This window comes from Coccomyxa subellipsoidea (genome assembly GCF_000258705.1).
Source record: "Coccomyxa subellipsoidea C-169, whole genome shotgun sequence".
In the NCBI taxonomy this organism is placed as follows: Eukaryota; Viridiplantae; Chlorophyta; class Trebouxiophyceae; family Coccomyxaceae; genus Coccomyxa; species Coccomyxa subellipsoidea.
This window is the reverse complement of record NW_005178042.1, coordinates 833777-850387: the sequence shown is the minus strand read 5'-3', so window position 1 is coordinate 850387 and position 16611 is coordinate 833777. Positions and strand designations below refer to the sequence as shown.

Below are 16611 nucleotides of genomic sequence, written 5' to 3'. Positions count from 1 at the left end.
TGTCAATTTTTTAGGTTTTGAGTGTGCTCTTTTCAATGATCTTATGTAGTGCAATGAGGCGCATCTTACCTGAGGATCTGCAGAGGATTGAGCTGCTCATCTGGCATAGGGACCTTCTTTTTAATGGCGTGTCTTGGACCCAGTGAAAGGCTCTCATCATAGCCATGCTGATCAGTCATGCATTGCGACTGGTCTTCCCTAGGGCTTGAAGGCTTAAGTCTAGATCTAGACTCGTCCATATCAAGGATCCTGCTGTGTGTATGTCTTCTGCAATTGCAGTGTACCACTGCTTGTCGGCAAGTGCCAGCCTGCGGAACACTTTCCATGACTCATGTTGAGACATTGTTGTCTGCAGTGATCAAGTCAGAATTGTAATGAATGTATCTGTGCGAAGTATGTTGCAACAATTGTGCTGGTGCACAGATTTGTCCATTCTGCATATCCTGCAGGGGCCTGCAGCTGCCTAGGCCTTGCAAACGTGACATATTTGGGGTTTAAGTTGCTTTTTACGGTATATCATAGTTTGTGAACCCCAAAGATCTCTATCAAGCTTGAGGCAATGCATGCTGCGCTTCAGAATTACTATCTCGGCGCCAAATTCTCCAGAAGGGCCATGCATGCCATTCACCCATTGCTGGTACTACATTTACAGCACTTGGAATAGTCAGTCCAACAAGCCATTGTTCTTTGTCAGGATCCAGGTGCACTCTCAGAGCTAGTTTGCACAAAGCTGCTTACTCCAGCAGGCGCTTAGACCCTGCCAAACAGTGTCTGAAGGCCCCAAACATTTACCAACAAGCTAGCAGTGTTTGCACAAAGTGTGCAGCAACCCTGTCTAACCATCATTGCCTTGGAACCCATGAGCATCTCTTATTTCAGGAGCGCAGCAAGTCAAAACATCAAGTACTGCACTGCTCATTCCCAGTCATCTCCTTCTGGTCCCAGTTAGGGACTCACTGGCTCGAGCTCCTTGGCCGGCCATTCCCATTTATGGACGTGAGCACTGCGTTGTCTGCTGGCAAAAGGCCAATGCCTACACAATGACAAAGTCCACGAAGCAAATGTCCTTAATGATGCCGTATCCAAAATCGTATCCGAAGGCTTGCCCGATCTGGATGCCGTACCGTATACCCAGGTCCGGAATCTGGCTGGGTTGGACTGCACAGCACACCACACACTCTGTGTCAAGAAATGGTACGTCAGAGTAAATCACCCTATCCGTGATATATTTCATACCCTGCACTCATACCCAGTCTTTCTAGCAGGCAGCTGATAGCTTTCTGGCCTGTGTGACATTTCCTGGCACTTTCAGTGCGAGCTGCTCTGCATTATTCCCTGCATATTTTCTGGACACGAGCCAGGCAGCTGCTCGGTACAATCGCCAAGAATTAATCCCACAAACGCTGTGCCCGCCTCATTGACTATGCAGACACAGACAGGATGAAGACTCCATACTCAACTGCTTTGTCATCTTCGTTACCGAGCTGACTAGGCTTTGAAGTGCTGAGTTAGCAGCAGGCTCCATCCAAGTGGGGTATTCACATGCCCTTCAACATGCTAGGCGAAAGGCAGGAGCTGCCATGCAGGCTGCAGGTGCGCAGCCTTTCTTTCTCGACCATAAGAGGGGACTGCTAGACCGCTGGGCAAAATCAACTCTGAGGATGCGCCTGCCTGGTGGGCAAACCCACAATCCAGGCATGCAAGTGCTCTCTCAATTTCCTGCACTGAGCCGACACAGAACCCGCAGCCGGTGGCTGCAAACTGACTCAGCATGCTCTGTTGCATATGAAAAGATCAGGGGCGCACATGAGGGCAGGTTGAGGAGGAAGCCGTCAGAGGTTGGCGTGACGAAGGCGCCATGTGGCAGCAGGTCTGGCAGGCTCAGAGTGGTGGTCAGGGATGCTGCCAAGTCCTGGAACTCCGGCAGCAGCCACACCACTGGGTTGGGGATGACGATGCCAACCTTGGGAAAGCTCCCAACGTACCGGTCTGCAAACCAGCACCCAACAAAAGTCAGCTCCTGTGTCCTGCCCAGTCCTTGTCCTAAGCGGCAGTGGGTGCTCCTATTGCTCTTGCAACGGTGCAGTGTTTACTGTCTCTGTGGCTCGTCCCCTTTCTGGTGATTGGTTCTGGTGCTCTTATTGAAAGCAGGTTGGATAAACTTCAGGCTCCCAGAAAATGACTGCTGCACTTGTATAGATCACCATGGTAAGGCAATTCTCTAAGTCTGGCTAGGAGCAAGAAAAGGAGCAAGCCAAGGGGTGGGGACCTCACCGATACAGAAATTGAATCCGGTACCGAAGAAGGGAGTTGCAATACGCACTCCCACTAGCTGGGAGATGAAGTCTCCTGTGATGACCTCCCTGTCCAGTGGGTTGGCTCCCACCACATCGTAAGGGTTCACGACTCCAACTTGCGTCGAGCTGGCTGGCTGAGCGCTGACCGTCGAGCCTGGTGATGCTCCTGCAGGTGAGGCTGCGCTGTCCCCCACCACCCGGCTGGACGCCACTGGTTTCACCGAAGTCTGCGTGGCTGGGTCCGTGATCGTTGGTGCAGCTGCGTTGACATCGTCTAGGGTGCGTCGCTCTGTGCTTTGAGGCTGAATTGTTGTTGCCTGAACTGCCCCAGTGTTAGTATTTGAGATAGCTCGCTGCGCGTTTATATTGCTGCTGGACCCCTGCTGCGGGATGTTGTTGTTCTTCTTAACTGCTAGACTCGTCGGGTCTGCATTGCCTGCTGCCTGCTGGAGGTCTCTAGCTGACACATACGCTGCTGCAAGGAGTAACAAGAGCGCTGCAGCCCATAGCCTCGCCATGAGCGGGCTTCGGCTCGGCCCGAATCTTTGTCTCTTTCAGCTGTTTCGGAACGGCTGTCTTAACAAGTACTGCTGCCTTGTCGTCCAGTGACTTGCTCTACAGGAGTCTAGCTTGTGAAATATCGTGGCCTGCATGCACACCAGCAAGAACTTTTATTACTAACCACAAGACAGCCAAGTGCAGACAAAGTGAATAGCACTGCTGTCCCTGGGAGGGGTTGCGGACTGGTGGACGTACGTTGCTAGACCATTATAAGACTCCTAAAATCCCAAACAAACTTGTGAACTAACCCATGGCCGAGCCACAGCTCAATTCATGGTACAGTAGAAGGTGCCTAGTAAAATCCCACACTTCCGGAAGCAGGCTTTGCTGCAGCAATCGTTTCTATTTCATTAACTGTGCTAAACATTATTTCACCCTTCAGTTCTGCTTGGCAAGGGGAATAGCGACAATTACCTGCCTTTTGGGCTTGACAAAGGAAGTCAAAGAGAGTCAGGATCCCCAGAATTCGTCCTCGTCAGACACACTTCCACGTTGTTGGAGCCCTTTCTCGTAGCCTCTACAAAGATTAGGAATACAACTCACTTGACCTATGCACTTCTTGCATTTGTATCGCCACTCCTAGGCAAGATTTTCTCCGAAGAATGAACTTCCAATTAGACGGTGTTCCCTCCGCGTGGCTGTTTTCTGTGCATTTGAAATCCATCCCTGTCCACATTTGGCTTTTGCTCTCCTGTGGCGCTGACTTTGACACAGAGATCTGACATCAGAGATGTCCAAAAGTGTATCTGTGCTCTCCCCAACGAATAGTGCCAAGCCTAGGCTGCCCATTTGTATTGAAAATTCACGGCGCTGTCAGAGTGTATGGAACAAGCCTGTTACATTGAGTGTTAGATTTTACATGCAAGCCAACACTCTACATGTATATATTTGTTAGGCAGGACAGCCGCAGGTGTTGGGCCATGGTCATGCGCTACTGCAGTGCCCATCCTACAGAGTTCACTTCCAGTTGGGTTTTCTGGCATGAGTTCAATAATCTTGGCACGGTGCGGCTGTACAGACCGTAGCTTTCAGTGTTCACCGCAACATAGCAACGTAGGAAATGTGTTCATACTGAGTTAAAATTTATTCACACACTCCCGAATATCAGGCGCCTGAGCAGCGGCACGAGGGCTTCAGGCCTCTCCACGTGCACGGCATGGCCGCAGCTGGTGATCACCTCAACCTTCACGCTCTTTCCATTGCTGTCTCCGTCTCCAATCAGACGCCCAACCGGCTGCCTCTCAACAGTAGGCAGCTCTGCTGGCCCCTCTTGAGAATGCTCTGTCCTGGTTCCCTCTGTTCTTGCTGATTCTGTGTGACTGTTGGGCGTTGTTTCATGCTGGTTGGTGGTTGCTAGTGTGTCCAGCTTTGCCGCCATCTTGTACGCGAGTGCGACAAATTTGGCGTCCTCTGCGCCGGCAACAAAGAGTGTGGGCGCCTGCAGTTGGTTCAAACGGTCCCACAGAGGCTCTTGCCGGCCCGGGGATGCAGCAGATAGCACCGCTGCCAGCTCAGCCGATCCCCCCGTGCTCTGTCGATCTGCCTGGAGAGCTGCAAACCTGCGTGCACACACACAACACAAGCCATTAGAACTTCATCCGATGTATACACCAAAAAAAACAAAGCTGCTGGGTCAACATACACCCGTGCATCACCAGCTGACATGCTCATGCTCAGGTCACTTACCAATCCCAGAGGAGCATTCAAATCAAGCAGACCACTGAAAGAGAATTTCTAACTCCAAGCTGCGTGCACCACCCTTCACTGCAACAAGGTCACTGCAGGTACTGAAGTTTGGTCCTCATGAACCCGCCAAGTATGTCAACCACCTAATGCCATTTGAACATCTCCTACGAGAAAGATATCAAAGGGTGTAGCAATGGAGAGGTTTGATAACCTCCCCGTTGGAAGCAGTGGTGCTGACCTGGGGTGTGCGCGCAGGGAGCGCCACAGGGGCTGCCGGTACCAGTCCTCCACAAAGGACTGCACCCCAGACTGGCGCAGCGCTGCAGCCAGAGCGCCGTCCCTGCTCCGCCGCGCCTCCCTCTCAGCGCTGCCTGTGATGCCAGCTGTCCCCGACACCAACGCCAGACTCGCCACCTCACACCCTGCCCCCAACACATCTCATAATCTTCATTGCTCCAGTAGATGACACAAGCTTTTGAACCATGCAATGCACGCTTATTGGCAAAAGGTTTACCGGAAGTGTGAGCATGCTCAGCTGCCTGATGCTCACTCAACATTCCCAAAATCACAAAGAGCATGGCAGCTTCGCATGTAGGGAAGACATCCTATCTGATGAAACAGCGGGGTCCCAGCTTTCAGAAGCAGAATGAGCAAGCACCACTGGCAGGGCTGTAAATCATGCCCCCATGAAACGCACGAGGGGATTTAAATAGGAAAGAAGGATCTGCGCACCTGTGCTGAGCGCCATTGCGAGCGCGACGCGCGCCCCGAGCGAGTAGCCGACAACATGCGGGCAGCTGACGCGCAGGTCCCGCAGCAGCTGCGCGACAGCTTCCGCCATGCCTTCAATGCTGTAGCCTCCGCTGGCACCTGGCGGCAACCCACAACAATTGTGACACACATAGCAATGAGCAAACAGTTTCATGCCACAACGTGAACAGCTGAGACGTCCGCACCTGTTGATCAAGTTGGTTGCAAGGCAGAGATTGCCAGGTCAGGATCGTTTTGTGCAGGTCAATGTCAGGGCGTTGCTGTTTCACAAGCAAGCTGTGATGAAGCCCAACGGGGCCAGTGCACTTGACATGGGTGGATCATTTTTGCAGCTCACCCTGTGTGTCCACTGTGCAGGAGTGTCCGTGCCCCAGCAGCTCCACAGCAAGGCAGCGGCAGCCCAGTGACAGCGCGCTCGCCACAGCCCTCCAGTCTGTTGGTGCGCCCAGGAAGCCATGCAGCATGACCACTACAGGCGGCCGAGCTGATCTTGATGCTGAGTCACCCTGAACTGCAGCCTGTGTCTGCAGAAGAGAGCGGGAGTGTTCCTCTGCACTGCCATGCGCTGGAGAGGCTGAGGTGCCTGGCTGCCACTCAACCACCCGCATCTGGAAGCGGCCCGCTGATGTCACAATGTGGTGGAGAGCTTCGCTCTCATGCTGGCCTGAGTGGCTCGGGCCGAGGGTGTCTGTGCAGGGCTCCGCAACAGCGCCCTCCCACGATTTCTGCGCCTCTTGCAAAGCTATCGACAGACGCTCCTGACCCTGCACGCAGCAAAGCATACTGAGCACAAAATAAGCTGAAGAGCAAGTGCCTCCTGCAGGAGGTAGTGTCAAAATGGGAAGAGTCGGCATAGTAGATTTTCTCTCTTATGTCATCCCTGTGACCGCTACACAATGAAAGCATCCATACACACTGGTACTTATTGATGATTCAGCAAGAGCAGGACACACCTGGGTTTCTCCATCAAGGACAAGTGTCAATGGCTGTGTAGTGACGTCCGTCCCAAACCAGTCTGAAGTCCCGAGCCCATGAGCGCGCTTGCTTGGCCCGCTTGCTGCATCGGCAGCTGCTGCCAGATGAGCGTACTGGCCCAGACCAACACTGCTCTCAAAGGCCGAGCTGATCACCAGCTGCCAAAACATAACACAGCACCTGCTTAGCGATGTGTCCTTCCAAGCCTTGTGAAGGCTGCTTTCATTCTTAATTCTCGAGCAGTTCCCAAATTCAAACTTTTCAATCATGCAGGAAGCACTAGAAGCGCTGTCAACGCTGCTGCACCTGTCCTCACATCTTGAGCATGATCGAAAAAGGTGCAACGTTGAGGCAGTATTTCAGTTCTGTCAAGCGCTGCATTTGTCCTTCAACTCTTCAGCAGACACAGATTTCAGCATATTCAAAAACGCAGGTGGAAGATTTGTCACCTGGATGCCGCGGGCCCGAGCCCAGTCAGCAATGAGGCTGGCCGCCTCGAAACCGCCGACGACTGCCGGTTTCACGACCACCGCCGCCACGCCAGCAGCGGCCGAGGCTTCAGGGAGGAGGGAACGCAGCGATACGGCGGCGCGGTCCTGAAGTGAGTCATCCAGTGACTCATCCAGCGCCACTGGGATTCCTGTCGCCCTGGAGAACTCCAGGGCGGCCTCCAGGCTCACTGTGGGCTCCTCCAGATACTGCATGACACCGCCGGGTCTTTGCATCAGGTAATGCAGCTGCCTTGTTGCCGTGTTATTTAACCCTTGAAGCTGCCAAGTCACTCTTGACAACTCGCCCTGGCACACCAGCAAGTCCCAGGACAGAGCTGCTGGCGCATGTAGCAGAAGGGCAAAGCTTCCGTCAAGACAACCCTGGCAGGTTTGATTTCCGCACAGGTAGCACATGCAGAGTACAATGCAGGAAAAGGTGCTGTCCAGTTGCATCACATATTCGACGGAAAGATGACAAATGAGAGGTTTGAGATATGAGGATGAAATGAGGAGTGAAAGACAGCTTACAAGACCAATGAGCCTCACCTGGCTCCCAACGGATCTCTGAATGTAATAACAAGAATAATTGACAGCAGTGGGGTCACCTCGAGTGCAGCGCCCTTGACGGCGTGGCCGAACTGCAGCGCTTGCTCGGGAGTCCAGCGGCGGTTGGCGTCAGCTCGCAGCGCCACGTCCGGCCCCACAGCATCTCGCACCCTCAACACCGCCTCTGCATCCTCCATGGGACTGCCTCGCCTGCCCACCTGACCGGCCAGCACATGACACCAGTGAGTTTCTTGGGCAATACTGTGGCGAAAACTAATCGCAGGAGGGTGTATGTCCTTGTATGCTGCCGACAGGCAAAGAGCTGCATCGAGACAAAATCTCAAAGGTCAAAACACTGTTTGATGATCGAGTGCAGGATTTGACACACTGGACTCAAGACTGCTCTCTCCTCCGGAACCAGTGTTGCAACAAATTCAGTCGCGCAAAAAGAGCACTTCCACGATCAAGCTTCGGGACTATAGCTGTCCGGGCTCTCAGTGGCCTGACCCAGTGCAGCAGAACCTCAATCGGATACCTATTTGCTTTCTCTGTCAGGAAACAACAAAAACAGCTGTATTGGCGGGAGATGCGCTTGACGGCGGTGGCATTTCGTATGTTGGCTATAGCTCGCGTGCAGCTTTTTGCATGCTGGCAACGTGTGGCATGCAGACAAACTCAGCAGCAAGTATTCGGCAGTGTCACCAAGTCGCACAGGCCACAGCACTGCTTCCCATGCATGGGGGCGCTTTCAATGCAAGCAAGGTGCTGTTGCACTCCTGCAACGCAACACAGTTACGCTCGCACCTTCATCTTGAGGGTGCGGAAGCCCCGGGCGGCCATGGCAGCCGCCTCTGCCGCGCACTCCTGCGGCGGCCCGGCGCAAGCCAGAAGCCCATTCACTTCCACCCCGCTAAAAACTACCCCAGAGCCCCCTGGTGTGTCAGCCTTTAAGCCCGAGTGACTGTCTGGCCTGCGGCTTGGCATGTCAGGCGCCGCAGCGCTGAGGAGGCTGGCGAGAGATTGGCCGCGCGCGGCGGACAATGCAGTGAGCAGGGCGCCCTCCAGGCCGCAGCGCACTGAGGGGTGTATGCCGCTGGGGTGCATGCCCAGGGTGTGCTGCAGCCACCCGGAGATCCGCCCCTGCACGTGGCCACACACCCTCACCCTCAACTCACCAACCATGGGCATTCTAGTTGTGATTACTGTACTACTTGGCATAGCGATTGCCGCCCTTTTATTCTTGAGAGCTAGAACTGATTCACGGAGAACGAGGCTGAGAGATGCCGCATCTGCAAATGCATAGTTTCATTTTCAATTTCATAGTTTGAGGGTGAAATGGCGTCTGCATTTGACAGGTGGCAAAGATGGTCACACCTGCATCAGAGCCAGGCTGTGGGGGACCGCCAGGCTCGGCAGCAGGGATACCAGCACGCGGAGCTGCTCCTCAGCTTCCAACAAGCTCTCTGTGTGGAGCCCTGTGCATGCAATTTTCCCCTCAGCCCCTTGGTACTGTTGGCGTGAACATAAGAATCTTTAGTCTCGAGTGTTTCCAGCAGTGCAGGCTAAGAGGAGGCCGCACCAGGTAGGGGGGCAATCTCCCCAATGCCAGTGAAGTGAACCCCATTGTCTGACTCCACGCTGATCTGGAGCAGGAAGCCTCCGCGCAGCTTCCTGTCAAAATCCGTCGTCAGCGGCTTGAGGAGCGGCAGGCCATAACGCCGGTAGCTCGCCGCTGTAACGCGGAGTTCCTTGGCCAGCAAGCTCCCGCTTGGCTGCCACCTCACCCCTGTGCGCACTACACAGATGTGATTTCAGACAGTGCATAGACTCTATTAGCCTCTATAGTGCTCTTGTGCATGCACCTCAGACCTCAGTAACATAATTGGGCACTCTCATTGGGCTGAATGGTTTGAAAATTCCATCGATGCTATCTAATGGGTTCCCAAATTGCATTACTGGTCTGCTGAGATTGCTTGTGTATGACAGAGGACACGATCAATGCATGAGACGCCAGAAAATTCTCCCGAATTTGCCTCTACCACAAGAAGCAATGACTCATGGGGGCCTTTTAGCATCTACCGCACATAGAAGTGTTCAAGAGTTATTAAATTACTCTTACTAATTCCAAATGCACAGGAATGTGTTGGAAGAGGCATGTGGAGCGCACCTGCCGGGGCGCTGACGGTGCGCAGCGCGCGCAGCAGGGACTGCCTGACGCGCTCCTGGATGGAGCGGTGGTGGCCAACGTTGCTGTCACGCTTAGTAATCACCTCCACTACAGAATGCTTGTTGAGCGCCCAGGCTGCTTGCAAAGCCTTTCGCAGGTCTACCCGCTCAGTCACCCTCTGGTGCGCTATGCCATGCGCCCTGCACATGCCTGCACGTGCACGCACCGCCCGCCTTACTGAGCAGCTGTGTGCACATGTTAACACTTGTCCATTAGGTCAGGCATTAGGGCAGGCACTGCTGCCTGATCCTGAGCTCTGTGCGAGCCTGTGCCCAGTCACATCAGCTGGCACAGGCAGAAAACATTCCTTAAGACATCCTTTCTCCAAGCAAAGTTGTGTTGCGTGACATGCGAAGCAAACCATTTTTGGAAAGAGAGCCCCGATGCCATGCCAATCATGAAGGTTCATATGCCCTGGAGGACCCTCAGGGGCAGCTAGCACATTGGTGGCTGAGGAATTGAAAGGTAGAAAAAGGCAGGAATTGGTGGGAAAATTTTTGAGCACGCACCGGCCAGGTCGACGTTCTGGGGTGTTGCCCAGAGCTGGGAGAAGGTGTCGGGCGGCAGCTGGTCGGCAATCGGCAGGAAGCTGAAGATGCCGCCGCCAGCGTTGTTGATCAGCACCACCGTCAGCGGCGGCCGCATCTCCCCTGCGCGCAAACACAGACGAGTCCGGTTGGAGTGTTGGCTCTGTGTAGTTTGCATGGATACACAGAGGCTCAGGATCATTCACAGTTCCCCGAGGAAAGGCAGAGGAACACAATTCTCGGTGAAGCCGATAGCAAAGATGTGTGTGTTGGTGCAACTTCTTCATTAAGAGGCACAGACTGACAATGCTGACACTGTCCAGGATGTGTGTAAAAGCATGTCATTGGTGCAGAGAAGCAATAAGACAACTGTACAGCACCTGTGCGCAGCAGGTTGAGGCCGTTGACATCGTGCAGGAAGGAGATGTCCCCCACGACCAGGGTGGCGCCCCGGCTGAGGCCGTACGCAAAGCCGGCCGCCGCGCTCATGACACCGTCGATACCGCTCGCGCCGCGATTCGCCGCCACCGCCGCCCCGATGCCCGAGCTCGTCACCTAACAAAACAATACTGTTGTGAGGGTCCAGCTAGCTTCCTAATTGGTCTGCAAGCGCTCATTGCACAATTTGTACAGGCTGCGTCCCGGGTTTGTGAGGCCTCGACCTTTATTCTTGTGCACACTCATCTATAAGCAGCAGTCTCTCGACTATGTGAGGTGTATTCAAACCGTTTCTTCCAGAAGGAAGTGCTGCTGCAGCTAGGCAGTCCTGCTAGGAGAGATGAAATATGCAAGTGCAAAGGGGTAAAGATGATAAGCGCACCGAGCCCTGCTGGCTGGGATTGTCCTGCCTGTCGCTGGGAGCAGCGTACATGTCCATGTCCCTGATGGGCATGCTGTTGCCCAGGAACAGCCCTGTCCCTGCAGTGATTACCAACATGACCTTCTTGATTGAACCACACCACACACGACAGCAGGGACAAACGGTCTGAGAGTCCAGAGATGCAAATCATGAAATGGAAAACATAAGCATGCAAGGCAAGTAAACACACTGCACTGCTGGTGCAGTGCTAGAATATCTGGCGAGGGAGATAGCTAGACGGCACCTGTGGGCAGGACTTTGGAAAGCTCTCTGGCGACATGCGGCTCGGTGAGAGGCTGCAACTCCTCCAGCGCGGCATTGATCTCCGCAGCAGCACAGCCGTCAAGTGTGCGAACCAGCTCTGAGTAACCACCACTTCTATCCATGCAGCCGCCCACCTACCACAGCAGAACCCACCTATCAAAGCTTAACTACATGAAATGAGCTCAGAACCCCTATTTACTTTACATGGCGATCTGGCCCCTCAATGCAGCATGTGAAAATCTCTCTAATCGCTAACCATGCAACAAACCCATGATCTGCTTCCAACTCACTACAACACAGCGACATGTAAAGACTGCTGTGGAGATGCACTTGTCAGCGATCAGCATTCTGTTCTTCCTTTGATATTGTCGTGACAGCATCCCAAACAAAGACCTTGTGTGTGCCTCGTGACAGCACTCTCAACGTGAATGTCATCAAGGGTCACGTCAGTGCCCTTCTCGGCACTCTGCACCTGCAGGAGAGCTTTCCAATAAGCCTGCAAATTTTGAATTTCAGGAGGAGTTTCTGGCATGTGTCACCTGGGACACCAGGGTGGCCAGAGCAGGAAGGGGCATCTGGATGTGGTGGGACAGCAGGTGCGAGGCATCATGGCGCTGGGCAGCATCCGCAGCAAACATCCACTTGGCAGCAGGCCTGCAAAACCACACAAAACGCCCTTGTCACTCTGCACTCGCTGCATGCTCGGACCGCTGCCTGCTGACCGTTTTCCTGCTGTCAAATGCTGAGAAAACAATGAGTTCTGCAGCTGGAAAATGATATCCTGTCAACTTGACATTGTCAAGTGAGGCTGTGCAGGCACAACAGACAGGCTGCAGAGATTTGGATGCCCTGCAGATGTGGCTGCAGAGGCCCTGCGTGCATGCACAACGGCCTCTGCCTTTTTGAACTTGCCGAATTGCAACAATGAAAGCGGACACAGCACGCTGCAGATCACATCAAAAGGTGACGAACCTGCCCTCCTCCAAGCAGGGCTGGGCAGCCCACTCCAGGAACTGGGCAGCCCGCTTGGACACCAGCCGCCCGCCCAGCTGCAGCACCACGTCTGGGCGCAGGGCAGGCCATAAGGCATCCTTGTCCAGGAGCAGGTGGTCAAAGTGATGCACCAATGCCACGTCACTGCGCCCTGAGGCTCCCACTCGCAGCCCTGCATTTACAGCGCAGCGACAGGCTAAGGAAGTGCACTTAAGAAGCATGAGTACTTTGTGCTGACTATCTAGTAGTGCCACCCATAGTACTTACATCAATGTTGTGCATGCAATTCGTAACAGCATGAGGATGTGCTTTTGCCTTGTGCCCTGGTGCAGGACAGCCCGCAGAACAAAAAAAAAAGATGATGCATGGTCTCTTCGGCAAAGTGCCCCCACCAAAAGAAGTCCCAGCGAAATCCAGCTTGCAGCACAAATGCCTCCAAACATCAAATTTCAGACCTTCTGGATTTCCCTGCTTTGCCTGGTGTCCAGTTGGAGACACAGAACAGCTCGTGGCTCAGCATGCAAGTCCCAACAAAGTTTGCAGCACGGCAGTGCCGCTGCAAGAAACAGCGGGCGCACCCGACAGGACGTCTGCAACCACCGGCCAGCCCAGGGAACGGGCTATCTTGAGTGCAGCAAGGCAGTCCTCAGGGTGGCCCATCTGGGCAACCACCAGCAGCCCTCTCTGGGCACCAGCCAGGACGCTCAGAAGCTCTGTGACGGCCGCGTCGCTGGAGGAGAAGCCGGGCAGCTTCTGGGCTGCGAGAGGGGGTCCAAAAATTGCTTGTGGCGCTGACACCGGCGCTGTGAAGGGCTGCCCTGACCCTTCCCACCTCTCCAGCCCCTGTGGATATGCCACAGGTTGGAGTTGAGAATGTGACAAGATAAAAGCCGCCATGCATGCCTCCAGAGGTGATGGTCCCTGCTCCTCAATGCGGCATTGAAGAGTGCTAAGGAATATTCCTCAAATTGCAGTCAGGTCACATTTCGTCTGGTGCGTTTTGCACCCTCGACCCTTCTGCGTGCATGAGGGTTTTAAAAAATAAGGGTGAGGAAAGGGGATAAGCAGGAATAACACTTGAGCAAGAGGGGAGCATGCCTGGAGAGCAGAGCTGGGCCAGGGGGTCTGTGAGGGCGCGAGCGGCTCTCGGAATTGCAGGTTCAGGTGCACGGGGCCGGGTCCGTCTCCTGTGGCGTGCCTGTAAGCAGCGTCCACCGTCGTCAGCGCCATTCGCGCCGGCATGGCCGCATCCGGCGCCGGAACGTCCGCCGCCCACCTCGTGTACCCACCAAAAATCTTCACCTGCGCGCACATCACACAACCTTCGTATGTTTGTCCCACAATGCATGATTGGGAGGACATCGAGTAAAGTACACATCAAGCAAGTCCTTGTTATAAAATGGCCGTCTGAGCCTGCTGACACAAGTTTCCTCGCAGCTAAATCTCCTATGGCTGCTTACCGGCCTCAGACGGCCAGAAGAATGTCCCGCAAGGGGGCCGGCAAGGTCATTCCCATGCCTTGCTGGCATGCCATGCATTGCCCATGCACTTGTGACAGAGATTGCACTTGTGACAGAGACAAGGCAGCTGCACACGGGAGAATGGAAGTCTTTGAGGACAAATCTTCACAAGGGTGGCAAGGGCGTGCCTGGTCGATGGTCTGGTTGGCGCCGGTGTCGCGCAGCTCCCCCGGCCGGTCGGCGGTGAGTAACAGCAAGGGAACGCCGCTGTGCGATGCCTCCACCACCGCCGGCAGCAGATTCGCCACCGCCGTGCCCGACGAAGTGATCACCACCGCAGGCTCCCTGGCATTGACAGAGAACACTCAAGGTCATTTGCTTGTCACTAGCACCTTTGTATGCATGTCTGCTTGACAGCTTCACCTGGCACTGACGGCAGAGTTCAATTGAATGCCCCTTCGTTTGCTCAAATTCTATGCAGGCTATCCCTTGTTTGTAGTCAACCCCAGGCTACACCGAAAATCCTCCTGCGGGAGCAGTGGTAAGCAGACAGTGCACAAAAGCATTTCTTCTCGGGAGGTAACCGTCGTTTGGTAATCTGGTACAGGGCCTGCCAGCAGCTCTGCTTGCAGATATGCTTTGCACGTTATTTGAGAAGCATGCACTGTTGCAGGGCGCCCGAGGAGTATGAAGGCATGCAGGGCATGGCACAGGGCTGCCGGCGGGGTGACTCACCCGGTGGCCTGGCCGTAGCCAAGGGCCCAGAAGGCCAGCGAGCGCTCATCAATGCAGGGCACGATTCGCGCGCGCGGCTGCAGCGCGGCCGCCGCAGCCAGCGGCGACGACCGGGACCCTGCTCAGAGCATGCAGCCGTCAGCCCTCAGCACTACAAAAAATGTTCTTCATACGACGTCGGCAAAAGCAGAGGGCATAGGGCATAAATGCGGGGGGGGGGGGGACTGCACTGCCATCTGCAGGGCCTACAATACTTTGCACCCCAACGAGGACATGCATATGAAGGTGTGTCAAATGACAGACACGTTTGCACTCTTGGCCCACAACAACCTATGCAATACTTGCACGAAGCATCTCCAACCACCAGTATCTTTGAGCCTGAGCCTCTTATGTCATGACGGCAATGACATTAGCAGCAAGCATGCAATGGCTGTAAGATAATATACAGTAAAAAGATTAATCAGAGTCTGGGGCATGCCTGGAGCTATGCAGAAGGTGGAGGCCCCCAGGCGGCAAAGCTCCTCAATCATGAGGCGAGCCCAGAGAAGGTTGATATTCGGCGTATCCACAAGCGGCAAGGGCTGCCTCAGCAGAATGTCAAACTGCCTCACCTTCAGGTCCAGCTCCTGCTCACCACAAAACTAAGTCTAGCTCGCCCTTCACATTAAACAGAGTATTCAAAATATTCACACTGATAATCACGAACTCAAAGTGATGTTCACATTATCACAAGGCAAGAGCCAGCCTGGCCCTGCCGTGGACAATTTCACAAAACGATATCTTCCTGATGAATGTATGACAATGAGTATCTGGAGGGTTGTACCTGCCACTCCTTGTCCACGTCAGAGCCGCACACCAGGCCCACGCCAGCAAACAACGAGATGGTCTGCCTGTCTTCTCTCCTGGCGCCGCCAGCCGCCAGCTTTGCGCCATTCCCCGCCGGGGCACCCACACTTCCATTGCCACCTGACAACCCAGCGCCGTTTGCAACAACTCCTCCCGTCCCATTGCCATTGCTGCCACTTGTGCTCGCCTGGCCGCCGCTGGCTCGCCTCTCCCGATGTTCCAATTGCGCCGCCATCTGTAAAGACTCTCCTGGCTGCATCTCCTCGTGCTGCGGCAGCTGTTGAGACTCCGAGGGCTCAGGGGCATGCACAAGGGCCGAGCGGATTGCAACGGCGAATTCGGCGGCTCCGCCAGAGACCCATCCAAAGGGTCCAGCGTAGAAACCCCGGTCGAACGGCTCCGCGGCTGACAGTGCCGATAGCGCCGCCGGCCGCGGGCGGCCGCACACCGCCGGCGTCGGGTGCAGTGCAGCCTGCAGAAGAGGCACCCTCAACAATAAAAGACCAGTCGTGCTCACCTTCTCTGAGCCATTGATTTGACATCATGGTAAGTCATGTGATGATGAAGGGGTGTTGCCCATATGTTTGCGCCAAAGTCCTGTGATCAAATATCTATGATATTGCAGAGGATACGCAGATTGTAAACAAGCTCTCGCAAGTTTTGATGGAATTCACAGCCGTTCCCGCCTCTGTGCATTGATGCAGCGCACGGGTGGCTAACAAGAGCCGCAAGAATGCACCAGAACTTGTGTGATCTGACAAACGAGGCAGTACAAATTCCTGGGCTGGGTGAATGGGTGTACCAGCAGAGCTGCGTCGCCGGCGTCTTCCCTGAGAGTGCCAGCAAGGCGGCCATAGAGGTGCTGCACCGCCCCCTGCTTCAGGATCGACTTCTCCCTCTCCACCCGCACCTCGTGGCACACGCTCTGCGCACAGCAGACTTAATTACTCTCAAATCAGTAAATGAGATCACTTATTATCTGGGAATTGCAATTCCACTGCATAGGGGCAATTCTACAGTATTAAGAGTGTGCATGCTGTGCTGCACATGACATCGATGTAAAATACACACCATCAAATATGACTTCATGGGCAATCTGCTCCATAGATGTCCGCACCGACCCCGCGCGACATCAAGGGATGGGGAGGTGGATATAACTAGACAGTCTGTTGGCATTGCATGCAGGCAAGCGTGGGGAGCAAAAGGCCTTTTCCAGACCGCTAAGATCGCCACTTTTGCGCCAGAGATCACCAGCAAGCGTGTCTTGTTATAAATCATCTCCATCTTTCTTGGTATCCCGTGGATTGAGTGTGAGCCAAGCAAGCAGCTGCATTGCTTCTTCACGAGACTCATCCCCAAGTGTCAGAGAGACG

General features: G+C 54.4%; 2 protein-coding genes across 2 annotated transcripts; both read right to left on the bottom strand.

Annotated features, from left to right (window-relative positions):
- Positions 1–633: 633 nt before the first annotated feature.
- On the bottom strand, positions 634–3417 carry COCSUDRAFT_45763 (hypothetical protein). Its single transcript, XM_005651667.1, has 4 exons — positions 3273–3417; positions 2275–2944; positions 1807–1989; positions 634–1158 (listed from the first exon to the last, which is right to left on the bottom strand). Exons 2-4 carry the CDS (start codon positions 2813–2815, stop codon positions 1034–1036), a joined length of 849 nt encoding a protein of 282 aa, XP_005651724.1. The 5' UTR covers positions 2816–2944; positions 3273–3417; the 3' UTR covers positions 634–1033.
- A 5472-nt stretch (positions 3418–8889) lies between these two features.
- On the bottom strand, positions 8890–14985 carry COCSUDRAFT_11397 (Thiamin diphosphate-binding protein; the record flags this gene model as incomplete). The annotated part of the gene is made up of 16 exons (XM_005651666.1): positions 8890–9099; positions 9412–9704; positions 10064–10204; positions 10462–10636; positions 10902–10999; positions 11185–11338; positions 11617–11700; positions 11753–11858; positions 12177–12438; positions 12590–12614; positions 12744–12900; positions 12994–13040; positions 13275–13519; positions 13827–14002; positions 14393–14469; positions 14839–14985. Coding segments are annotated over 16 exons (2397 nt in total), but the record flags the coding sequence as incomplete, so codon positions are not given.
- Positions 14986–16611: the final 1626 nt, after the last annotated feature.

Excerpts from the sequence above, each read along its gene's own strand:
- COCSUDRAFT_45763 (XM_005651667.1), bottom strand. The coding sequence starts at position 2,815 with ATGGCGAGGCTATGGGCTGCAGCGCTCTTGTTACTCCTTGCAGCAGCG. Across the intron at positions 1,990-2,274 it reads CGGATTCAATTTCTGTATCG|ACCGGTACGTTGGGAGCTTT; the intron begins GTGAGGTCCCCA and ends GCTGGTTTGCAG. Across the intron at positions 1,159-1,806 it reads CCTCCTCAACCTGCCCTCAT|TCCAACCCAGCCAGATTCCG; the intron begins GTGCGCCCCTGA and ends TGTGCTGTGCAG.